Source organism: Indicator indicator, chromosome Z (genome assembly GCF_027791375.1).
Source record: "Indicator indicator isolate 239-I01 chromosome Z, UM_Iind_1.1, whole genome shotgun sequence".
In the NCBI taxonomy this organism is placed as follows: domain Eukaryota; kingdom Metazoa; phylum Chordata; class Aves; order Piciformes; family Indicatoridae; genus Indicator; species Indicator indicator.
In genome coordinates this window covers 35,587,645-35,614,288 of record NC_072053.1, presented here as the reverse complement: position 1 = coordinate 35,614,288, position 26,644 = coordinate 35,587,645, and the positions used below count along the sequence as shown (strand labels likewise).

General features: G+C 39.2%; 2 protein-coding genes across 2 annotated transcripts; one reads left to right on the top strand and one right to left on the bottom strand.

Moving 5' to 3' along the window:
- Positions 1-55: 55 nt before the first annotated feature.
- GFM2 (GTP dependent ribosome recycling factor mitochondrial 2) lies at positions 56-18,910 on the bottom strand. Its single transcript, XM_054397272.1, has 21 exons — positions 18,865-18,910; positions 18,207-18,296; positions 17,596-17,680; positions 15,832-15,877; positions 14,858-14,955; positions 13,735-13,860; positions 13,250-13,338; positions 11,963-12,051; positions 11,666-11,726; positions 11,386-11,571; positions 7,710-7,790; positions 6,725-6,873; positions 6,070-6,210; positions 5,888-5,987; positions 4,961-5,150; positions 3,581-3,657; positions 3,049-3,187; positions 2,718-2,903; positions 1,208-1,323; positions 795-977; positions 56-340 (listed from the first exon to the last, which is right to left on the bottom strand). Exons 2-21 carry the CDS (start codon positions 18,279-18,281, stop codon positions 212-214), a joined length of 2,346 nt encoding a protein of 781 aa, XP_054253247.1. The 5' UTR covers positions 18,282-18,296; positions 18,865-18,910; the 3' UTR covers positions 56-211.
- Positions 18,911-19,446: 536 nt separating this feature from the next.
- Positions 19,447-23,701, top strand: NSA2 (NSA2 ribosome biogenesis factor). Its single transcript, XM_054397680.1, has 6 exons — positions 19,447-19,503; positions 19,727-19,914; positions 20,979-21,129; positions 21,449-21,628; positions 22,768-22,960; positions 23,448-23,701. The coding sequence occupies exons 1-6, from the start codon at positions 19,501-19,503 to the stop codon at positions 23,513-23,515; spliced, it is 783 nt and encodes a 260-aa protein (XP_054253655.1). The 5' UTR covers positions 19,447-19,500; the 3' UTR covers positions 23,516-23,701.
- The last annotated feature ends 2,943 nt before the right edge of the window (positions 23,702-26,644 follow it).

Below are 26,644 nucleotides of genomic sequence, written 5' to 3'. Positions count from 1 at the left end.
ACGACTGTGCCAGAACATCATGGTCTCTTGACCCTTCTCTTGGACAGTGAAAAGAGAGGGTTGAAAGCACAGTCTGCTCCTGCAGCTGCTAAACCGTCGTTTACCACAACCAGTTGGTCCCAAAAGAGCATACTGATGTTCATGAATAGGCTCCTGAAAATATTTAACAAGGAGGATAAAAATACCTTTATTATTCTACAGAGTAAAGTTATCACACCAACCCCATTCTTCTCTGAAGAAGTGCACTTTGTTCTTGGCTGTTCAGGGCTTGGTAAGTGGCAAGCTCCAAAGTGAAGGTTGCTGAGCCTGATGTTAGGGAACGCAAAACTGTAGAGTAGCCCTGGACAAAGTGAAGAACATAAGTCAGTCAGTTTAGGATGAAAGGAAGGCAAGTTAGCACAGAAAGCTGCTTAGGTCACGGAGAAAGACACAGAGAGAGGTAAGTATGCTGCAACTTACTAGTAAGTTAACTTATTAATATTATTGCATTAAAGGTGCAATACATGTCAGCCTAATAATACACTTTTAAAAAAGCTGTTCTCTGTAAAACCTGGTTTAGTAGTATTTACTACTTCTCTGACTTCCAATTGAAAACATTGTGGTTTAGCAATCTGACACAAAAACAATACTAGATATGTGGGTATTTGGTTCAGAACCTCATTAATTAAAATAAAGTAAAAAGCCATCCAAACTTACTCATCTGTATCAGGAAAAGTGAATTGAAACCTAATTACTTTTAGGCACATAAAAAAAGACCAGATTTGCATTTTACCATTAACAAGACAATCACATACCATTGTTTCTGCTAAGGGAACAGTAGCAACCACAACTCTGTTATCTTGGCGACTCTGGATTTCCTTAATACTACCTCTCCGCTGTGCAAGGTCAGCAAGTGCTGCACTGAGATGATCTTCACTTACTGTGATTTCAAGGTTCATCAGGGGCTCCAGGACTTGTATACCAGCTTTTTTCAAAGCCTAGACAGAAGGGAGAGAGTTATGTTAACTCTTTTGTTTGTTTTGAATATTGACATGGATAGCTCCAGCTAACACTGCCTGTTGAATTGTCTACTTCAAAAGCCTATGAATTCCTCAGCAAGGGCACATTGCTACCACAAAAGAACCATGAGCAGGTATTGATAAGACTTTTATTTTCCCAGTAGTATGTAATGCTACTGTGTTCTACAGCAGCTCACACTTTCACTGACCTTTTGCATGCAACGAGAAACACAAGCTGATACCATCGTGTGAGAGGTGTCAGGGTGCACAGTAAGTGCTTGCACTGTCACATCTATATCCTGAACTGGAAATCCAAGCAAGGGTCCTAGGAAAAAGGGGGGGAAAAAAAGAAAGATAAAACAGCATATTTGTTTTTCAGAATTAAGACAGATGCAAAAAGGATTTAGGAATAAATTGGATGATCTTTCTTTCTTTCCTCTTTTTTCTCTCTTTTTCCTTTCTCCTTCAAGGACATGACAACCGGACTGGTTCCCCAGTTTGTGGTTGTGTCATTGCCTAGCTTTGCCAAAATAGTCAAAAGAATGTAGACTCATACTTTCTTTACTGAAACCATAGATAGCATTCAGAACCAGAAGTTCCTTAGTGTGCTCATCCATACAACTCTTCCCCAAAGGGAGTTTTTAAATAACATTATGGTATCTAAAACTTGTCTATTGAAAAAAGACTTTATTTGAAAAAGTAGTGAAACCTTTTCACTAGAAGCCAGAGTATCTTCTGTATTTCTCTTTCAACATGTCATCATCACTGCAAAATCTGATACTAAACCACTAGCAAAACTGAAGGGTTAGTTCCTTGAGGGATGAACTAGGTCTAGGGTCCTAGGCAGGTTATCTCCCTCCAACCCAGGACTTTGAATCAGACCAAAAGCTACATTAGACTAGGGGGGAGGTCTGAACCACGTCTGAGAAAGAAAAATACATGTTTTTTCTTGCCCTACAAAGAAGATGGCCAGATCTACTTTATTTTTTAAGAAGCACTTCATGCTATGAATCTTAGTCTGGAGAGAGCACAGTTCTGAAGCATCAAGGAGTATGAAAAAAAGCACAGTCAGGACTCATTCCACAGCCAGAGATGAGAGATGCTTTCCAAATCAACAAAGCAATACGGAAAACCACCTGATACTGCTGCTTAGTAATTCTCATTTATCAATCTGCTGCCTGTTCGTTTTACTGTGAGGGACTGCTCTCTGGTCACAAGTCACTGAATACTTCCTATTTTTAAAAATCAGACACAAAGGATGCTTTTAGAAAGCCTATACAAGGCAACAAGGTAAGGCTTTTTATTGTCTACTTTCACAGGTATACTGGATTTGAAAACAGGAAAAGTAAACCCTGTCAGTAACTAATGGAAATGTGGTATGTACATGGAAATGTGGTATGTACATGCTGGCCTCCAAAACTACTTCTGTCACATCACTAAGGCTTAAATAATACCATCAAGTAAATGCCTTATCTCTTACACCAGATTAAAGAGGAAACCTTAAAACCAAAGGCATGCTGATTTCCACTCCTGGCCTAGGGGAAGGAGTGTTTGGCAATTCATGTAGTTAAGGAAATTGCAGATTTTTCCTTTGCACCTAATGAATATGTACTATCTTTCATTTTTCAAACTGTTGAGGAAGTTATACTCCTATAAACACATTAAATTGCCTCTCACAGAAATGTTATACCAGTATAGCTGTCATAGCACTCCCTTTACCTTGAATGCATGAATTTGTGATTCCATTTTCTATAGCTCCTTGGAGTTCTTTGGGTAGCACTTCAGGGACACTTGCAGCATACTCAATGAGGGGTTTTGTTGTTGCTCTCTCCACTACCCTGGGCCTCACCTCTAACTCTGCAGTTACAAAGTGTCTTTTATCTCCTACGGTTTTGTCCAACACATCTGCAGAGATAAAAATCAAAACAAAAAAACCAACAAACCAACCATTTGGGAAAAAATATTTAATCTGAAAGTTACGCATAACATCATTTAAAGTACATCAACCTACAAAACCAGGAAAAAAAATGTTCCTTCCCTTCATGCATACCTGTAGCTTGGGCAGCATTTAGGACAGTTTCTCTGTATGCTACTTGAAGAGGTCCCAAATAAGTCTCAATCCCATATTCACGTTTGATCCTGTCATGAATGATCTCTATATGTAGTTCTCCCATGCCACAAAGAATAGTCTAGTAGGAAGAGGGTCAAGAAAAAGATATGGAAAACTCTGATTTTAATACCAACCTCTTAAGAACAGACTTGCACACTCTTCATAGTCTCTTAGAAGTATTTCAAGGAGAGAGAAAACATGACTGCTTTAGGCCAGCTGACCTAAACACCATGTAAGTGGCAGGGTAATTACAACTACTATGACGACTATAAAAAAAAGACATTTTACAGTATCTTGAAGACTAAAGCATTTTAGTTTGATGCATAGAACTTTGTACATACACGATACAAACATTTAGAGAGTCCTATTTATTCAAGGAAATCTCTATCTAAATGAACTAACTGAAGAGTGGTCTGGACAGTTCTAAACTAAAAGCTTGGTTGTAAGGTGAGCAATAGAAGATTCATCTTACTTGTCCTGTGTCACGATCCAGCTTCACTTTTAAACTTGGATCCTCACGCTGAAGGCAGATCAATGCATTATCCAAGTCTGTATATAAATATCAAACATTACATCTGAAGAGACTTCAGTAACTCAAGAATCACAATGAATGTCTAAACATCACTTCCTTTACAAGGCCCAAGTCTCATTCTCAGAAGGAATAAAAAAAAAAACTCTGGACAAATCCAGATTTTGGCAGTCAACTAAAATAACAAGCAACTTGCAACTTCTGATTCTTTCCAAGAAATTAACTACATACTACAGAATGCTTATTTAGTTATCAAAAATACTATTTTCAGAGAAGTATTTTGTACTTGAAGACAAAATGTAATTTTTAAGTGCTTCCTCAGGTCAGTAAAAGGTACTGCTCTCTTTTTACAGTTAAGAAAATACTGATTATATGATTTGCCTAAATATTTCAAGATGAGTTTAACATGAAAAGATTGAAATGCAATTTTTCACTGATTCCCCATTATCTTAAATGCTAAGGAAAGCAGTCACAGGAAACCATCTACACAGTGCTAAATTTACAGCTGACTGCATTTGTCTACCTTACAGTCCCTGAAAAAAACCAACTAAAAACCCAAACAAAAGCAACAAAAAATTCAAACACTTCAAAACCATGAAGACCTCACAACTCAGTGTGTCAGCCTGCAGACATATTGCTACAAATTTGCATTCTGCCTTCTTTTATTCCTTCATACTACACACTGGTAATTGTTCCTCCTCCCCTTCATTCCCAACTGAGCTCATCTTTGTTGGAATGAAGATGAAGATTTTAAAATATGTATTTCCAAAAATAGTCAAATGAAACCAAATTCTCCAGTGAGGATTCTTGGAAGGGGCAGTGACATTACAGGTCAGCTGCATGGGTGAATCCTAACCAGGTGCACAGAATCCTTGGTAAGTGAAGACTTTACACCGTGCAGTAAAACTGTGATAGCTAACTGGGAAAAAAAAAAAAAACCAAACAAACCATGTTTCAAGTTTGTATTCAAACACTATGTACAGCATACCAGTATGACTGCAGCAAAGCTAGGCATGACAATAGGAGCTAAAAATGCCCTCACATCTTTTTTCAAAATGAAGAGCTACCACTTTTATAGACACAAAACTGAGAAAATTACTAATACTGCTTGAAACAGTAATAGCCACAGATACCAACAACCTCAATCTGAATTGTATAATCTGTCCCAAACACCAAAAAGATCAGAGAGTAATAAATCTGTGCATCTCATTCATGTCAACCAGGTGTGCATAGACTGGGGATGAGCACTGTTCCTCATACAGAAGAATATGCTTGAATACCTCACTTGTAGACTTATCATGCTCTTAGGTGGGTATTTTGTACCTTGTTGTTTGGCCATTGAAGGAGGTTCGATTGTACAGAAGAAGACAGGGTCAGGTATCTCAACACCTGCCAGCAGAAGGCTCTCTACATCACTGCTAGACCTATTCTCTCCTCCAGCATCCCTTCCAGCTCGGCGTGCTGCAGCTACTGCTGAAGCCTTCGATGATACTATAGTATCTCCAGTGGCACTCTACAGATCAACAGCCAGTGACCCAGAAGGGGCAGAGTAGGGGATATGGAAAAAAAAAAAAAAAAAAATCACACAACCACCAAACCCACACTTATTTACAAACAATTACTTTAACTTCTCCCTTCTGATAACTGAAATTATCTGCAAGAGGAGAAACTGTATTGAAATTTAGACTAATGTTTCTTTGTTCAGTTCACTGAATTTTAAACCCAACTTACTAGTCAAGATACAAAACCATGCTTGAAGACTATGGGTAAATGAAAACTTAACTTATGCATGCCAAAGTTAGTTACACTTTAGAAAATCTCTGCAAATGAGATTTATGCAGCCTGTTCAGACAACAGAACACCAAATTAGAACACTGATAGAAGTAAGCATGAAACAAATTTGCTTGAAATTAAGTTAAACTCTTGCTTTTGGGTAACTTACTTGGTACACCACTCTCCTTCCTCAGAGGTCTCTCCATGGCATTACATTGTATTTTGAGAGTTACAATAAAAATACAGGCTCAGAACTCCTCAGGTTTTAGTCCTTCCTAAGCGACAAGCACTGCATCTCCCAGAATAATTACTGACACTTGTACATTGTAATATTTCATTTTAGAAGTACAGGGGCTTGAAACAAAGGAAGTTTACATATGTCACAATAATCAAGCACATGCCTGAGATACACCACCACAGAAGTAGAAAGCACACTAGTAAAACAAGCTTCCTTACAGAATCAATATTTTCCATTACCTGCTTTAACCCAACAGTAAGGGCAATGTTGCCAGGCATGAGTGATGGTATTTCAATTTGCTGATCAGCAAAAGGCAGGAGCAGCCGGCTCATTCTCTCCCTGAAAATGAAATTCTTGTATTACTCAGGGCTTCCGACAGACATGCCAATGCTGCACTAACCCCCACCTCCATCTTACTCACGTGCAACCCTTGTTAATATTATATACAGCTGACTGAGGTTTCAGTGACCCTGAGTAAACACGAATGAAAACTAGAGGTCCACGACATTTATCATGAAGAACTTTAAATGCTAGGGCACACAGATCATCCTTGTACCACTGTCTGTAAAATAAAAAGCACAACAAAAATCATACTTGTACAACTAATCCGCTCAAACTCCTATTTATCTATTTCCACTATCTATTTCCAAATTTCCACTAATCTAAGAAGAAGTATGTTTCTAACCGTACTATTAAGAGAGGCATTTGTTTAAAGTCATAATTTACAGAAAAAAATATTAACTTAATCAGTTCTGGCTCCAGTAGTATACGTATCATGTGATTTATCCCATACTAAAGATTATCCTGAGATCCCAACTTTATAAAATCAGTTTCCTCAAATTAAAAGTAGACTTTAGAACTGTAAAGCACAAGTTTCACAACTGGAGATAAACACAACTCCAGTTACACCAACCAAGGGAGGTCCAGTATGCAAGTGTGTTTTTATGTCTGCACATCTTTACCATTATTTAATACCTAAAAACAGTAAACTTTTTTAAAGATATGAAGGCTTTCTTAGTATTTTTCATGTTCTCCTTTCATGCTTTCCTACTTATTTTTCCTGACCCTGTACTTACAGAAACTCATATGAGCGCTCATTAGGCGCTGGCAAATACATAACGATAGCATCCATCAATGGCTGCACTCCTTTGTTCTTCAGGGCACTGCCACAGAGCACAGGTACTGCCTTCTGAGCCATCGTGATTCTGCGGATAGCAGACTGCAGCTGCAAAACAGAATCACTTTTTGTTAACATGCACACTACAACTTAGCCTTTTAATTGCAATTCCAGCTATCAGATATGCTAACAAATCCACAAAAGCGTATGTTTGTAAATGCAACACATCTCGTACAAACTCCTTTCACTTCTTTTAATGATCTCCAAACCATAAACCCAAATGGAACAGGAGACACTTATTTTAAGATTTGTAAACATTTCATGTAGAACTGCAGCTGTTCTTGTTCTAACAGCCCTTTTAATTCAGAACACTGTACAACTTTCAACATGCAGTGTCTGAAGATCCAACTAATTTGTAGTAGCTGAGATGCTACTTTTGTTAGCAACAATTGGCAGCTCAGACACAAACTGCCCTGGCTTTACCTGGAAATTTCATTCACCTTTCCCTAAACACAGCCTAACTTTAAAAAACAAACAAACAAAAGAAAAGACAAACTCAAACCAAAACCCACCCCAAAACCAACACAAAAGCCAAGAACAAAAGAAAAAGCAAAACAAAAAAAACTCAACCAAACACAAAAACAAAAAACAACCAAACCCCCAACAAATCAAACAAAAAAACCCACAAAGTAGCCTGCTTTTAAAATTGTATACAGCAGATCTGAGAATCAGTTTGTGCATTCTTGTATAAAATTCATTCTAAGCTTGAATATACTGTGTTCTAAATACACAGTACTGTAAATTTGCTCCAAAAGCTGGTGATTTTGACAAAAAATGCATATCTGCAAAATCATAATCTGCATGTGCCAAAGGAAGAAAAACTCAGCCCTTCAGAGTATGAGCCAGTAAAAAGTTATATATAAATACTGAAATGTGAAAATTACCTTGTCAGCTGGTATTAAGTTAAAATCTTCACTATATTCTCCTAGAACCAATTCAGCAAATTCATCATCCAGATCTGCAACCTTCAAGAGAGTAGTTGTTATTTGGCATGTAGCATTTTCACAGACAAGTCAAAAATCTTATTTAGGATATATACTAAACAGAGCAGGAACAAAGCCTTTTAAAAAACAGAGATCATAATCTCAAACCACAGAAAATTACGGAAATTAAGGTTTCAAGAAAGGATGGGGAAAAAATCCCTAACAAACTTACAAAGTTGCTGTCAGGCAAAACACCAATGGGGGAAAGAATGCTTGTACATGTCCCTGAATCTGAAAAAAACCTGCAGCCATACAGTAACAGCCATGAAGGTTATAACTTCACAGTATCACAGTCTATCAGAGGTTGGAAGGGACCTCAAGAGATCAGCAGGTCCAACCCCCCTGCCAGAGCAGGATCACTCAGGGTAGTCTGCACAGGAACACATCCAGGAGGGTTTTGAAAGTCTCCAAAGAAGACGACTCCACAACCCCCATGGGGAACCTGTTCCAGTGCTCTGTCACCCTCACTGTAAAGAAGTTTCTCCTCATGTTGAAGTGAAATCTTCTATGTTCTAGTTTGAACTCTTTGTTCCTTGTCCTATCACTGTGAACCACCCAAAAGAGCCTGGCCCCCTCCCCTTGACACCCACCCCTCAGATATTTATAGACATTGATCAGATCCCCTCTCAGTCTTCTCTTCTCAAGACTAAACAGCCCCAGGAATCTCAATCTTTCTTCACAAGGGAGATGCTCAAGTCCCCTAATCATCCTTGTGGCTCTCTGTTGGATTCTCTTCAGCTGGTCTCTGTCTCTCTTGAACTGGGGAGCCCAAAACTGGATGCGGTATTCCAGGTGTGGTCTCACCAGGGCAGAGTAGAGAAGTAGAAGAACTTCCCTAGCCCTGCTGGACACACCTTTCTGGATACATCCCAGGATCCCATTGGCTCTCTTGGCCACAAGAGCACATTGTTGTTCCATGGAGAACTTGCTGTCCACCAGCACTCCAAGGTCTTTCTCTGTGGAGCTGCTTTCCAGCAGGATAGCTCCTAACCTGTACTGGTGCCTGTTGTTATTCCTCCCCAGATGTAGGACCCTGCACTTGTCCTTGTCAAACTTCCTGAGGTTTGCCTGCACCCAGCTCTCCAGCCTGTCCAGGTCACATTGGATGGCTGCACAGCCTGACAGAGTGTCAGCCAACCCCCCCCAGTTTTGTATCATCAGCGATGTAATTCAGATCTGCAAACAAAGCAAAGTCTGAAGCAGGCAGCAAGTAACCTTTGTGATCCAACACAAAAATCAGAGAAGCCTTCAGGGTATTCTCACCTGCATTATGGCAAAGGCTTCTAGGTCTGAGCTAACCTGTGTTTTCAAACTGCACTCCTTAGCCTTAACAGATAAATCAGCTGTTCTTTGAACCTCATCTCACAGAGAACCTTGAACTTTTGTGCACTACTTACAGGGAAGCACTTTTCCCTCTCTAGTGGCTACAACAGCAACTGACCAAATATTGAAATCAATTCTTGATTAGCAATTAGAAGAAAATCAATTTAATAGTTAAAACATGACTGATAAATGAAAGCATTAATTTAATTACATGAAAACAAAGTGTGCAAGATGGCTGGTATCTGAACTACTAAAGTTTAGAGTTTCTGATAAGGAGTATAAACAGGATAAAAAGCTTATCAAAAAATACTGTATGAGCACAAGGTTATCTCAATTATCACACTACTAGTCCACCTGTTCCTGCTTCAGGAAGGGCCCAGAAACCACAGGGGGAAAAAAAAAAAAAATCACTGTTCTTACAAAGCTTTCTATCTGACAATACACTTCTTAGACGCTGAGTAATAACATCCCATTTAAAATCTGGAAATGTTGAAAAACAGATTGTGTATGTGTTTTACTGAACTCAAAGCAATATAAAATGGGTATCTCTGATTCTCATGTTTCAAGGGAAGCTGAAAGCCAAACATGATCTCTTTATGCATTGGCACAGTATTTTCCCAAGTTGTATGGATGGCAGCCCTTACAGCAAAACAGACTGATAATGAGATTGTTCATCTCCTCTATTTTTGCTTATACAAGTATGCGTTCAAATACAATCACTACTATACTTTTAATTTGTATCAGCAAACTGAATGTAATAGAAAGCTTTTTTACTTTGAGAAGCCTTGCTTAGAATCTCTGAAGTACAATGACTTCTTCCAATATTATTACATACATTACAGAAAGCAATGTGAGACCTTAAAATGCCATCTGAGGGGAGAAGAAAAATGCTATGGACAAATTATTTCAAGTGTTCTGCACTGCTCAACAGACAAATTCTTCTGTTACTTGCACCAGCCCTTCCTTATGAATGGTCAAGTGGACAAAACCTGGTATCAAGTAGACCAAGTTTACATTATCTTTCTTAATTTCACAGTATGACAACTATGTTAATGAAATACTTACACTGTTCTGTTCTGGTCTCTGCTGTGGACTTTTTGGATGCATCTAGAATAAGACTTATGGTGGGATTCAGCTGCCTTTAACACATGAAAATTTTGACTAGCCTGCAACATCCCATCCAGCTTCATTCCAGAGGGTATGGATATCCTGCAGGTTCTGAATAACATCTGCCAGGCTTTATATGAATGTATCTTTTGGCATATAAGACAGTACAAGATGTCAAGTTAGCCAACTGAATGCTAAATCTGATGTCTGCTTTCTTCAATTCCTTATTTATAAAACAAGGAGTAATACATGCAGCCAGGGAGTTCAACTCCATATTCAGCATATTTTTGCCATTATGTATTAATGCTTCCACTGCATATTAAGCATCTTTAACAAATGGAAATGAAGAAAATCTGAAATTAGTTAAATAAGAACAAATGCAGAATCTTGCACCTCAGGCAGAACAAGTCCATATGCTGATATAGAACAGGGATCAACAGCTAGCACATAACTCTGCAGAAGTGAAACAGAGGGTCTTCCTGAACAAGTGAGAGTCAGCAACGTCCCCTTAGAGTGACAAAGGCTAACTGCATACTGTGCTGCATTAGCCTGTGGATCAGGACAAGTGGTCAGTACCATTTAACCTGCACTTCATCTGAGGTTTGTCTGCTGTTAGGTTCCCCAGCACAAAGGAGACTGACAAACAGTGGGAAGACCACTAGAAAACCACTAAGGTGGCTGGAGTGCAGCTGAGGGCCCAGAGAGATAGGTTTGTCTGACCCAGAGGGGCTAAAGCAGGATGCAGACGCTGTCTCTTACTACATGAAACAGTGATGGAAGTGATGGTGGCAGTGGGCCTGCTTCAAGGAAAACAGAGCCAGCTTCCTCTTAGAGGTACACAAGGGAAAGAGAAGTGACTCTGTCACAGGCTGCAGCATGGTAAATTCCTATTGGACAAAAAGCAGTAATGTTTCACTACAAGGATGATCAAGCACTGGGAGAGGCTGCCAAGACACAAGTAATCTCCATCCTTAGAGACTTGAAACAGCAACTGAACACGGCCTGAGAAACCTGATCTAATGCCAAAGTTAGCCCTGCTTTGAGCACATCATGAACCAGGCACCTCCAGAGGTCCCTTTCAGCCTGTTTTTTCTAATCTTCTAAATAACGGCTTTAAATATATTATGTATTTACTTTAGAACTTTACTTGTTCTATTAAGGTATTTCTGGCATCCTGGACTTCTTGGAAAAGCTTGGGATCATCAGCCTCCATCAATAGCTTTTGCTTGAAATTTTTTCCATCATCCAGATCAGAAGCAGATTTCCAAACTATTTGCTCCTTAGTCACAACATCAACCAGTCCTCTGAAGGTCTTGGCTTCCCCAATGGGCAGCTGCAGACAGAGCACGGATATCAGACAAGTGCAAAAAACTGAGAAGGGAGTTCCATTTGAGAAAAGCAAATAAACCTTTGATTTCTAAGCTTACCTGTAGAAGCAAAGGTTTTGTCTTCAACTTTTGCTGAATACTTTCAACAGCATATGTAAAACTGTATTAAAACAACAGACAGTAAGTCACACAAAGCTTAATGACACAGTAAAAGAGGTTTACCATTCCTTACTTACTGCAAAAATTACTCCTACAATGACATAAAAATATCCACCTGTATAACCAAATATGTAAACAGTAAGTATTTTCATAACTGGTTAACCGAAAAACTTCACCTTTTTTAGATATATTCTCTTACAAGGCTCTTAGCAATGATTAAAACAACTGTCTGAATACCTTGCCCTGTTTTTGTCCATCTTGTTCAAAAAGCAAATTCGTGGTATTTGATGTTTGTCCGCTTGTCTCCACACTGTCAGAGTTTGGGCCTAAAGCAAAAGGCAAAATAGAAGCATTAGTGTTGATAGCTGAACTATACACTCCCCAATACTACTGAGTTCAGAGTACAGGAGAAACTCTGCTCAATGTGTTGCAACTATCCTGTATCTAGCAGCAGAGATGAACTCCACAACCAGCTTTGTCCTATTTCTTCCCTCAGCTGCTGTCAGCTCTCATTCTTCACTAAGGGCACACAGGCACGTGGGAAAAGGAAGATGCAGAGAAAATAAGCATTACAGGGGACACAGAGAGAAAAAAACTCAGTAATGTAGAGACTTCAAGATTTTATTGCCAAGTTGCTGAAGCACAAACAGGCAAGCATTGCTGTGCCTACACAGACAATAATAAAATCTGCTGTGGTTTTGCTAGTAATTGGTATATTGCTGAGCTACTTATGACACACATTTTTATTTGCAAGTTAAAACAGGTATATATGCAAATCAGTGCCAATTCAGAAATAGTCTCTTACCAAGAAAAGGGAAATACTGCAAGAATTTCCTGCGCAGTTTGAGAACCAGAAAAAGCAATCAGATGTAATTTTTGTTGTTGTCGTTAGGGGTGGGGGGCTGTTAATCAGTGCTGGTTCATATACAATGGCACCTAAATGCCTCCCAATAACAAGTAAAATAATGTGGCTTACACTGATTAAGAATTCTGTCATCTGTCATGAACAAAAACGGGTAAGTCCCAGGGAACACAGTGATTTCACAGCATGTAACTTTTATACAGAATGAAATACTCAAATATCTCATCCAATAAAATCAAATTCCAGCCTGCCTCTGCCTTTTCTGCACTATGACCCACAAGGCGTGTTAACAGGTCATTAGGGAGGTAGAAATTCTGCCTCAAAATTATTCGTTTTCTACATGAAATCTGAAAATGAGACATTAATGGATATTCATCTCTTTCCACTGGTGGAGCTAACCAGATGTATTCAGCTCAATCTGCGTTCATAAAGGACAGTAACAAAACAACAACAACAAAACCCCCAGACTTTAATGGGAATCCTCTTCTCCTTATTATGGAAATTCCTGTACACTACAGGACTTGAAACTAAATACTCAGCTTCCCGAAGTTGAATTTTCATCAAAGCATCGAAAGAGGTAATTCAGAGCAATATCTCTGTACTATTACTACTATTTCATCAGATAAGAAAAACAACAAAAAACATCTACCAGCTATTTTTACCTCAACACCAGCTGAAGCATCAAACACTGCTACTGCTCCATCTAGGACTCTCAAGCAACGCTCAACTTCCACTGTAAAGTCCACATGACCTAAAAAAACAATCTTCCCTTTATACCATCATAGTTCAAACAGGCAACATCAACAGGTCATTACAATTTTTGTTTTAATGGTATCAAAACAACCCTCTCCTTCATTTGCAGAGAAATAAATCCATCAGTTCTTGAAACACACAAGACTATCATACTGCAATCCCAGAATTCAGAGCAATTTATCATGGAAAGGTGTGAGCTCATTTTAAACAAGCTTGATTAGGCACCAGCAAACAATAATTAGCCAAAGTTGCACATAGCTCAGTATAGGCTTTTTTACCCCTGCAATTAAGCCAGTTAAGCACTGCACCACATTTAAAACTAAGATTTACGTGTTACGAAAGTCTACCTCATCTACTCTTCCCTAATAATTTGAGTGCTGCTAGAGGATAGTACCTGGGGTGTCAATCAGATTGATTCTGTGGTCCTTCCAGTCAAATGTAACAGCAGCAGACTGAATGGTAATACCTCTTTCTCGTTCCTGTACCATAAAATCTGTCACTGTGTCCCCATCATCAACATCTGTGAACAAGAAGCAGGATTACAGTTGGGTAGCTAAATAATCCTAAATCTGAAACTGAGATTTGGAAATACTGTCCCTTAAAAAAAGTATAAGCTATGAAAACTAGCCTTTTTCAGAAAATGGTAATGTCAGCTAATTTACCCAGGCTCTCTTTCAAGGGAACAAATGATCCATAAGTCTACAAAAACAAACAATTCCAACAACCTTTGTGGTGTTCTTAATCCTAGTAACACCATCAGAAATGTAAAAATTAAAGCAGAGTCCAAAAACGTGAGCAAACTATAGTTTTAGAAAATCTAACTGCGTTCACTGTGTGGAATGTGACTGACATTTCAAAATGTAGTAATTAAAAGGCGATTAAGTTAAAACTAAACAAATCAAAAAAACAACAGAATTAAGAAGTTATGTTCTGTTTGTGCTTTTTTACATTTTAACAAAAAGAGAAGCAGTTCCACATTTTTAAACAAGCAGGCCACCAAGTTCAATCACTCCACAAGCCTAAAATCTTCTAATGTTCTCATACACAGTAAAGAACAGGAAATCAAAGTTTAAAAGGTCCAAAGGTAGCACTGCTGTGGAAGGTGACTCTGTGACGCCTTCAATCTTGAAGAATTCTGTGAGAGCTATTGAAGGAAGGAATTCTTCCTGTATTCTGGCTTTCAAAATAAACAGTTACTTTTTGTTAATCTCATTTCTTTACACTTCAAAAGAGAAATGAAGAAATTGCTACACCAGGACAGCCAGCAAGGAGACCCTCTAATTAAATGTTAAACAAAGCAATGCACTGAAAGAAAAATACGAACATATGATCTCTCCAAGTACAAGTGCCTTGGAACATAATGGAACTTGGATTAAAATTTTGTAATATTTCTGCACATCTTTGGAAGGGCTGGCTTCTACATTCAGTATGCCATAAGCAACCTCTAAGAGAACTGCATGTTCCTGTGTACTATTAAATCTTTCAAACTTACTGAAATACAAAGAAGTATTTCTAACCTCCAAGTGTTCTTATGTATCCAGAATAATACAGCATTCTCTCTGTTGTTGTAGTTTTCCCTGCATCAATGTGGGCCATAATGCCAATGTTTCGGATTCTGCATAAAGCAAGAACATTGCTGTTACCACAGTATTTTTTTATTCAGTGATTCTGTTATCTGTACAATTAACAGTCACAGAGACTAACACCAGACAAATACGATACTAAAATGGTGGATTTTCTTCAGATCAAGAGTATTCAAGAGTTTTGAACAGGTTTCCCTGCTTCATTTTAGTAGAAGGTCACTTCTTGGCATCATCCTCATTCATCTGCTCTCTGCACAGAGAGAAGCAGCCTCTACACCCTCTCATCTAGTCCAATTCTGATCCCAAGTGCCTGAATGTCATGGGTTGAGTTGAATCTGCTGCTGTATGCATGCACTTCATACAAACCCTTTATGTCCCAAATATAGCATCCAAGTTCCCATGAAGTTGTCCTTGACTCTGTTCAGCCTAGTGTTCCTTTACAAAGCACCCTACCAGCAGCTTCCAAAACTGCTTCACTAGCTCTGTGCCTCACAAGGGTACAACTGCCCCCTCTATTCACCACTAATGCTAGCTGCATTTGCCCTCAGTAATATTCCAAGGGAACTTCACCCCTAGCCACTCCTTTGGGCAGCCCAGCCCCTAACTACCTTGCCCCTGGTTCTAAGGACCCCATCTAACACAGCTGAGTCCTGCATGAGCACAAATTATACAACCCTACCCAGAGCAGTGGTCTACTTGCCAAGACACTTCTTCCCCCCCATTCAGCTCCCAGCGACTACCTTGGATGTGGAGTTTCCCTAGGGACCCTTGTTTGATTCTGATGATCTAAACAAAAGACCATCCAAGACCTCTCCCACACCAACAACCAGTCTATACTGAAATACCAGAAGGGCAGAAATACTGGGCAGGTGTTGGTTACATCTGAAAAATAAGGTGGCAAGACATACCTGGATATATGAGGATTAATGACAGAACGCAGAGACTTAACATCTCCTGGAGACAAACAAAAGCATGCAACAATTTGTAAGACTGATGATAGGTTTTAACCAAACTGAATATATTTAAGCAAACTCCTAAAAAAAAAAATATTACTCAGAGCCATAATTCATGACAGCTTGTAATCTCTGTGACTTCGAATTCATAAATACAGATACTAAATTTTCAACAAATCTCTTGAAGAGAAAACTTTTCAGATCAGCTGTAATTTAGAAACACTAGGAAAAGCCAGCGCAGGAAAGCATTATCAGCACAGTAGAATTTTACTCTGCAGAAGCTGTAACAAAACATGCCATAGTTCAAGGCAACTGTGATGCTGATGTTCATCTGAACTGGCTGTTAGTTAACAAATTTCACAAGTAATTTCTCCTTTAAACACTGAAGCCTAGACAGTACAATCCCAGGGAGAAAACACAAAATTACCTAGGTTAAGAAATTATGGGACTGGGGAGTTTCAAATACATATTTTCTTAAAAGATACTTCCTTTCTCACATCCTATTTAGCTGGAAAACAAGCTGCCAAGCTAAATTTTATTAAACTGATCCATAATTCAGTTAGTCAAGTCATTTAAGTTGTGTTTCAAGAAGTTGCTGGTCTAGTACAAACAGTATTTACACTAACATTTCTTCTCTATCTATTATAGATCATCCCATTTACCAGGGAGATTTTAAAGAGGCATATTGAGAGGTTAATATATCAAAGAGGAGAAAGACTGTTCTCAGATTCAAGACAGATTTTAATAGGCTGGAAATTCACCAACACCCCAAACAAAAACTCTCAACTAACACTGCCTTTTTCCCTCCAGTCTCTAAAATAACACATCAGCATGTTCAAGATTTCTTGCTTGTCTAAGTTACATTATCTTCTTGTGTATGGAATGAAGCTGTGCCTCCAAATGACACAATGATGTATTCAGCACAGCAAAACGGGATAAATACAGTAAAAGGCAAGGATATTGTATAGCCAACTACACAGGAACAGTATCATGTAGCAACAGAGACTGTTGACATTAGCTGTTAAGAGTGTGTCTTCCTCTCAGGCTCAAGACTGTAGGTTAAAGACTTCTGCTAAGATATGCAAGATTGAATCAATTACAACATTTTTCTTTTTTTAAACAACAAGAAAAAGAAGCTGCTTAACCAGTTGCAAACATTTTCTTTCCATGTTCATCCTGATATAGAAAAAGTGGCCCTGACTCCCAACACTACCTTACATCAATGAATTCCTATGCATCGTCAATGTATCTACTCAAAAAAACAGCAAAAAACACCAACCAACGTATTTTCCAAACATCTTTTTCTTTTAGCCTGCATTTGCAAAGAAAACACACTAACGATAACTACAAACTCTGTTTAAGTAGATTCTTGTATTTCTGCCATTGACTTACACACTGATTATCAGTTACTTGACAACTAATTAATATATCAGGTAACTGGACAGCAGCTCCAGCACACTTCACAACTCACCCAACTTCTCACCCATCTATATATTTCCTTTGTCTTGATTTCTGAAGGCTGTATAACACACATCTACTGAGAAAAGAGCAGCAATACAAAACACGTTTTCAGTCTCTGAATTTTTAAACTACTTTGTTTGTGCTTCATACACCAAATTCTGTAATGACCAAAAGAACACAACAGAACACAATCTAGAAAGCATCCATACTAATTTTTAGAGTAACTCTTATTATTATGAAAATAATTTAAACTTATACCTGGTGGAGAACTGTAATTTCTTAGACTGCAGTTTTGCTGTGTCACATTTACAACTCTCATTTTTGTCTTCCTGAAATATGCATGCTTAATTAAAAAAAACAAACAACACAAACAACACATAGAATAATTATTATTGTAAACAATGACTCTGTTGTTACACTTTTGCCAGTTGTAGAAAACTAAACAAAAAACATCTACAGGAACTGATATTGTTATCAGATATTTCTAAAAGCTTCAAGTAACACACATTTGGAAGCATGAAGATGGTAACACCCAGGTTTAAAACAAATCTATTCCCAATATTATTTGGGAAGTCCAGTAAAAACCTTTGATAGCACCAAAACATGTTGTCAGTAGCCACAATATTTTAAATACGTCTATTTGTGTGACAAACATTACATAATCAAAATCCCAGGTAACTAAAGAGTTCACAGAAAAATTACAAATTCAATTTCCACATTCTGACTTACGTGAAGTCCAATTCCAACACAAAATTATTGTGTTGTGCCTGGATAACGATTTTTAAAGGACAGTCAAATAAAAAATACCAGAATGACCCAAATATTTTTTTTTTCTCAGAGAAAGTATCAACATTTGGGGAAAAGTACACCTCATTGCAGAAACTTGATGGCTTCACGGCACTCACCAAGAACTTCCTCATAATTCTCAGCATATTGGCTCCCATCTCCAAAGCTGTCCCCTGTCAAGATAATCAAACATGGTACAAAACATGACATGAAAAATGCAATTATATTGACTTTGCATAAGTCAGTTATGAAACTTAAGTGCATTCCAAGTTAGATCAGGTTATCATTTTTCAAATTACTGCTTGTCAGGTTGAATTGGAGTCAGATCTGGAAAAACTATGTTAAGTGACTAAAATCAGCATAAATGCATACCCACACACACTATATGTATTTCTCACAGCAATCTGCGAACAGTAAAGAAGGAAAACTGACATCAGAGTTTTTCATTCATGCTAAGCTCTGGAGTACTGACTACTGATCAGTGAAGAGTACACAGCTCTTTTGATTTCGAGGGATGGCCAGGAGCAAGGAAAATAATGTATTTGGGGGAGAAAGTATTAAATACTGTGCGCTTTTAAGCATCACCAAAACCACTGCCACACAAAGTCCAAGCGCAGAAGCTTCAAGAGCATTCCCATCTGGCTGCTGCTTATGTAAGGAGGCACCAATACTCAGCGCCTGTGATTTTTCACCTCATGTTAATCCCACAATAAAGAGAAAAAAACCTGCGTAGAGGCTCACTTCCACTTCCTCCTCATACAAGCCACACACCCGTCTTCTAGAGCTCCTGCTTCACCAGGAGAGCAGGAAGGCAGCAGTGCCCTCACGCTACGCCTTAGAAGCCTCGGGAGCCCTGGCCAGCGGCCCAGGCGGCAGCTCCCTGCTAGCGCTCCGCAAACCCAGGCTGTCCTGTCTGCCGTGTTATGAACCACCAGCACGTTATTTCGTCGACTCTTGCGTTATCGTCTCTCTCCAGAAGAAGACCTCTAACAAGGCCCAGCCTGAGCCTGCAGCCCGGCGTCGGCCGGGAGAGCCCCCTGCCGCCGGAAGGCGCGGCAGTTCTTCCTGCCCCCGCCGGCACAACCACCTAACCTCCTCGCGTTCCACCGTCCCATCCAGACATGACAGACTGAGAGGGCACGAAGCGCCCCTCTGGTCTTTTCTCTTTGTTTTCCCACTATTCTCAGCCCCTCCAAGTCGAAGGCGTAGCTATCGGAAGACGAGGACCGCCGCCTTTCTGCCAATAGGAACCAAAGCACCGCGGGGCAGCGTTTCCAGCCGGGTCCGCTTCTCGCCGGCCTCACCCTTTTCGCCCGACAGGAGGAGGCTGTGCGGAGGGCTCGGCGGGTTGTGGGGAGACCTTGTGGGGCCACCGCCATGGTAGGAGCCGCGGCGGTGGAGAGTCGTGAGAGCGCCAGGGCGCGAGGCAGAGGGGGAGAGGCGAAGGCGGCCATTCGGGCCCTGCCGCCTCGCACTGAGTTTGCCGCCGTCGGGACGCGGCCTACTCGGTCTTCCGCCGCGTGTCCCAGTTGCGCCCAGTCTCGGTTAGGGTGCGGAGCCTCAGCCGCGGATACCCGCTCACCGCTCTGCCTTGTGTCCACAGCCGCAGAACGAGTACATCGAGCTGCACCGCAAGCGGTATGGGTACCGCCTGGACTACCACGAGAGGAGGAGGAAGAAGGAGGGTCGCGAGGCTCATGAGCGATCCCGGAAGGCCAAGAAGATGATCGGGCTGAAGGCTAAGCTCTACCACAAGCAGCGGCATGCTGAGAAGATACAGATGAAGAAGACGTAAGTACTTGCCTGTGCCGTGGCTGGTCATATTGACATTTGAAGTAGGAGATGAGACGTTAATGTCGATACAAAGGACTACTTACTACTGGGGTCATACCTACTACATTTAAATACTGGTCAGGTTGTACGAGAAAGTGGGGTTTGCCACAGTTAGGACCTCTATGATTTCTAATCTTGTCAGTGGATGTCAACAATTCTGCTTCTAAAAACATTGTTAAGCATTGTTAATTAGCAGTAGCACTGACTAATGTAATTATGGCAAAAATATGGATGCTTTTATTTAGGTTTTTTACATCAACTGCTGTATTAGCATAGCAAGAAGCAGCAGGTATTCTGTAAACAGTGTTGATAGAGGAAGTACAGTAATGTATACAGTGCTTGAGTAGAACATGGGGCTTGTCTCCCAGGATAAGTTACAAAACCAAGTATAGATAAATAAAAACATTTTTTCTGTAATCTTTCTCTGTGTAGAAACCAAACCCAAAGTTATTAACAACAGTTTTTATCGTTAATTAACTTAATATCTACTATGTTGTTTTCATTGTTTCCCAAATGTAGACAGCTATATTCCTCCACCACTTGCAATGCTATTAGGTTTGTTAACTAGTTTGTGGGTCTCATTTGTTTTCCCTAAATGTCCTCAAAATTAACAAAACAACCCTTTTAACACACACACACACACACACATTCCTCATATTTGTAAGATTTGCCATCAAATCTCAGAAGAGAAGCGATAGTATGTTATTTTTTTGTCACAGAGAAAGGCTAGTATCTTTCAAAGTGTTTGGCTACTTGTATTAAGTCATTCTGAAATTCCTTAATACGATGCTTGTCTTGTGTTCCTGTCAAAATGGGAATTTGCAAGCTTTTGTGCACTGTGCAGTCTGTCATTGCATTAGGTGAGATTACTAGTTTACTTTAAAAATCAGATTACTTACAAATGTCTCTTTAAAACAAAATTTTGAGCAGGCACAAGCTAAGTTAGAAGGACTTACCTATGGTCTAAAAATGAGCTTTTAAAATTCTTTTCTACTCTTCTTACTGGTTTTCTTTCCTTGCAGCATTAAAATGCATGAAAAGAGAAATACAAAGAAAAAGAATGATGAAAAAACACCTAAAGGAGCTGTACCAGCATACCTTCTGGACAGAGAGGGCCAATCCCGGGCTAAGGTTCTCTCTAACATGATCAAGCAGAAAAGAAAAGAAAAAGCTGTAAGTAACTACTGAATGTGAGATGCCCACTATTGTGACCACTGTGTTGCTGATGCCTAAGTGACAACAACCTACAAGCAAAATCTAAATATTAATATTGTACAAAACTTTACACTTTGAGTTGCTCAGCAATCTAGGACAAAGTAAGCATATGCAGTATCTTTATTTTCATAATTTTAAATACTAATCAAAAGAGGTAGCTATGAGTTGTTTTAAGTACAGTGTTTCAGTACTCTCAAAGGAAGTTATATTTTGTGCTTTTCCCTTTTATTTAGCAATGCAGTGTGTAAGACTATTGACTCTTTTTCCCCCTTTCCAGGGGAAATGGGAAGTTCCTGTGCCAAAGGTCCGTGCACAAGGAGAAACAGAAGTTTTAAAAGTAATTCGTACAGGAAAGAGAAAGAAGAAGGCCTGGAAGAGAATGGTCACAAAAGTTTGTTTTGTTGGAGATGGCTTTACTAGGAAGCCTCCTAAATATGAACGATTCATTCGACCAATGGTAATGTTCTTGAGCCTTAAAAAATGTTTAAGCAACTGCTTTGTGTTCCTGTGGCAAGGAAGCTTTCTTCTATGCTAATGCATTTGATTATTTACTGATGTATTGTATTCCTATTAGTTTCTCTGCAGAAATCTAAATGTGGAATAGCCTCAGGGCAGAGACATGCCCCTGCAGTCAGTGTGTGTTGAAATGTATTTGCTATTAATCCCTTAACTCAGATGATGCCATTAAGTTAAAGGTACAAGCTGTCAAATTAGCGTGATAAGGTCTTTAGCAAAGGCACTTAGAATAGCTTTTAAAGTTGGATGCTTTTTTTAAAAGTTGCTGTGATTCTGTTATCTGCAGAAGTCACAGAATTGGCTGGATTGGAAGAGACCTTTAAGATCATCAAGTCCAAACACTGTGTCTGCAAGACACAGTATTTCCCAGTCGCCAGGGATGGGGATTCCATCACTGCCCTAGGCAAGCCATTCTAATGCCTGATACCCTTATCCAATCTAAACTTGCCTGGCTGCAACTTGAGAGAAGTCAGTTCTGTTGTATGACTGCTGGCTTGCTAAGTGATTTTGAAGCACCATTGTGACCATATGCAAGGGAAATGCTGTGCTTTCAACCTTACCTTTTCTTACACACCTGCAGGAACAGTGCTTGGGCTCTAGCAGCATGGCACTGCATGGGAGGAAAAACTGGATTCACTAGGACAGCATAGTTTTTCTGCCAATACCTGTTCCTATTTTGTCACAGGAATCAACATAATCACTATGTAAGCTGCCTGTTGAAGTATGCCTCATTACTGTTCTGATGGTCTTAGAAAGAAGCCTTGTGTAGACTTTTTATTGACACAGAGTTGTTTATGGTGCTATTTAAAGTACCCTTTACAGAAGCCATTAGAGGTAGCAAGTATTATTTATATACTGTTACTAAAAATGTATATGGAAAGCTGTATTTTGTAATTTAGTCAAGGTTTTGAACAAATTAAGCATTCTATGTTAAGCAGATAGCATTGTATATTGTTTCATTCTGCCCAGTCTTTCAAAACATGCAGAGCTGAGGAGACAATGCTTCAAGTATTAAACTAAATCAATTGTGAGGGCTTAAAGTAAATACTAACTCAAGTCTTAACACTCCTTATGCAACAGGGCTTACGTTTCAAGAAGGCACATGTGACGCATCCGGAACTTAAAGCTACTTTTTGCCTACCTATCCTTGGTGTAAAAAAGAATCCTTCTTCTCCTTTGTATACAACACTGGGTGTAATTACCAAGGGTACTGTTATAGAGGTGAACGTGAGTGAGCTTGGCCTGGTGACACAAGGGGGCAAAGTTATTTGGGGTAAGTACCACAGAACCACTTTTAGAAGTTTCATTGCCTGATGGCGTTTTTAGGATCATGCCATATAGTCATAATTGTTCCACTGTTGAATGTTAGGTTTGGGCTGTAGTAAAAGCATCTACTAGGCAACTCTAAAAATGCAGGCTTTAATTTTGGGCTTTCTGTTCACACTTTCCAAAGCAAGTCAGGTGAAGTTCAGAACAAAGACTTAACTTGCCTATGTCTCACATAAAGCAGTGCTACAAGTGTGTTTTCAGTAGAAGTATCTTCACAGGATCAGGCCCACTGCTTTAAGAGAAGGGTTTACATGCAGAATAGCAGAACCTATCATTTTGGAGTTTTATACATCTATTCAGGACTCTAAATTATTCATCTACAAAAAAAACAGCCTACTTTAAAGGGACTTGTAGATTTTACTTGAAAGTATAGGAAAGTCTAATTAATTACATGAACTACTTCAGCCTTTTGTATTCTCTTTTCTCCTTAGGGAAATACGCACAGGTAACAAACAATCCAGAAAATGATGGCTGTATTAATGCAGTTCTACTCGTCTAAGTTGTGTTCCATACCTAGTATTTGGACATGGGCTCCTGCAAAATCAGTGCAGTTTCAGCAGGTTTGGAAGAACTCTGAGCCCTCAACCATTCACAAAGATGGATCCCACAAGCCAGTGAAGAGGCTAAATGTGCCAGAAAAAATGGCTTAGTTTTTTGTGTGTGTTTGCTTGGCTGAACTGTCCAAATAAAGCAATTTTATATGGTTTGCTGATGTGGTATGGATTTGATGTAAACCCTTTTGGAGTTTTCACAGTAGCAGTTTCTTGGCTTTGATACATTACACTGTCCTCTATGATGGCCTGATGTAATAGCTAAAGCTAGAGAAGAGCTTACTCTTTCTAGCCTGAGCTCTTAAGAGTGCAGCTAGAATCTTACAGTAGACTGACATCAGAAACATCAGTTTAATACTTTCCTCTACAGAAGCTTGGCCTTGAGAGCACCTTAGCAGCATGGGGATGCAGGGGAGGGAAGTAGGAAGGCAACTGTTGCCACTCCATCCCCCCACCACTACCTCATGTCTTTCTCTCCTTTGCCACTAGGACTACAGTAATGGAAGTGTAAGACCTGGAGAGCGGAACACAGTATTTCCACATAAAAGGAGAACAGTTTCAGAAGTTCAGGAAGTTTTAAGGGTTTTAAGATGTGAAATTTGAGAACCATGTTTTAACTGCAATTATTTGTAGGTACTTTGGTGACTTTAAGACACATTCAAGAAAAATGAAAGGTCACAAGGGTCAGCTGATTGAAACATATTTTAACTTGCGCTCTTGAAATAAACAAATGCTGCTTCTAAACTGTGTACTCACTTCTATCTCTAGTCTTAAACAGTACTTCAAGGCCAAAGACTTCAAACAAATTCCAACTCAAAGCCTTACAAGCTTTCTCATTTGTGAGGACACTCTTGCCTCTCAACATTTTAAGAAGGAAACATTCAAACAAAATTTGAAGGTTCAGAAGCAAGATGTGAATAGGTTTCTGCTGGGTTTTTTTTCATTGACAAAACTCTAAGGCTAGGGGTGGTCACACCTGCAAAGTGGGCTGAGTAGTAGATTACAGAATCCCAAAGTAGTTAAGTTTGGAAGGGAGCTCTTGAGATTGCATACTGCAAGCAGTCACATACAGCAGGTGTGCAAGGGGCCTGTCAAGTCAGATTTTAGTATCTCCAGGGATTGAGACTTCACTACTCTGGGCACCCTGATCCAGTGTTTGCTCTTGCAGTTTAAATGTTTCATGTTTAAATAGAATTTCCTATATTCCAGTTTGTTCCCACTGCTTCTTGTATACTTTCTTCCTGGGTACCACTGAGAACTTCTCCATCTGCTTTATAACCTTCCACTAGGTACTTGTACACAAGGTGAGATCCTCTCCAACTTCCCCTTCTCCAGGCTGAACAAATGCAGCTCAGTCTCTTTTATGACAGATGTTCCAATCCCTTAAGCATCTTGATCATCAGATCATGTTTCAGATTTGGAACTCTAGAGAGGAAGTCAAGCTAGCTGCCTTTGTACCAGCTTTCTACCTTCTCTTACTCTGTCTGATAGAGGCTATACTTCTAAATACACCAAAGTCCTCTCCTCTTAGAGGGTATTTCATGAGTTTACCACATTGCCCTCACTATGATTTTTACTTCTTTGTGTAGTGACAAGTGACTTTAAACTGAGAAATGGTCACAAGCCTGTAAGTCATTTGCTTGGAGGGAGACCACTTTGTCAAAACAGATAAGCCACCACCTCATTTCTTGTTACTTTACCTTCTACTGCACAACAATAAGCAATGTGAATGGAATGGTTCTCTATAGGTGTCTCGAGAAGATTGCTACCTTTTGTAACTTGTTGGCTGAACAGCACGATTACTGCACTTCAGGTATTTTAATGTTCTACACTATGGCATTTCTATCTGGCTTGTCCTTAGCAAACTTAACTGTGAAGTTTACATCATCCTGCATAGTCAGTATGAACAGCAGAATTCATGCTGTAACATTCACAATAGCCTAGGCTAGAGGCTTTTTTGACGAATAAGCTAAGTACAGGAAATTGTTTCAACTGACAAAAGATTTTTCAGTTAATTACCTTTGAAAGCTCCTTGGTAAGAGATAGACTGTAAAATGATACTAGTTCTAGAGTGAACTGAACTACTTTGAAATATCTCCTGTATAGCCAAAAGGACTCAAACATGAAAAAACAAAAAAATAATCACAAAATATAAGTTTAATTACTACTTCAAAACATTTTGAAAGCAGCCAAGACAGTACAAAAAAAACCAAAAATCCCTAACACAGTAACAAGACTTAAGTACAATATTTTAGAATAGCAAGACATCTCTCATAAGATTTATAAACAGGGTATCGCTAGTTTACAAAACATCTAACACTACATTTCTGAAAAAAAAATTTAGAAGTGTATCCCCTTGTAAGATTTTAGAATGGTCACTTAAAGCAGAGAAGCTGAAACATAGACTTATTTGTTGCTATATATAACTTAGTAGCATTGATGACACTGTAAATGATAGTTTGATTACTGACATCTACAAATGAAATGGTATAGAAAAGCAACAAACCAAAGTCAGACATAATTTCAAATAAGTTAAAAGCACTTTTGAAATAAGTCATGTATACATCTTCATGTAGAGGGCTATGAAACATTGAGAACAGCAAACAAAGGTTCTGCATGAAATGGAAATAGACCAAAACAGGATGGGGGGTGGCAAGCAAAGCAGATCCCGGTAATAATTAGCAAGCAGTACAAGAAAAGACATTGGAACAAATGCTGGATTCAAATACAAAGCTATTTGCCATTTGAGTGCAAGACTGAAGTCACAAATTAATGTTCTTTAAATTCTATTCCTAGACTAAATAAATCTCAAAAATAATACTGCTTGCCTTCATTGTATACATGTATTTCCACAGCCATGTGGTAATAGCATTTGGTACAAACTTGTATAAAGTTGATGTTTTAATCATTGGTTGCTGGTGTAGTAAGATCTTAAAAATTCTTTAAGAGTTTTGTGGTAATAAGACAGACAATTAACAGACCCTCCCCAAAAAATTGTCCAAGCCTAAAACACCAATGGTTTTGTCAAGGCAAAACTCTTCAGCCAATACAGTTGTCATCTATGTTGTCTTGCATTA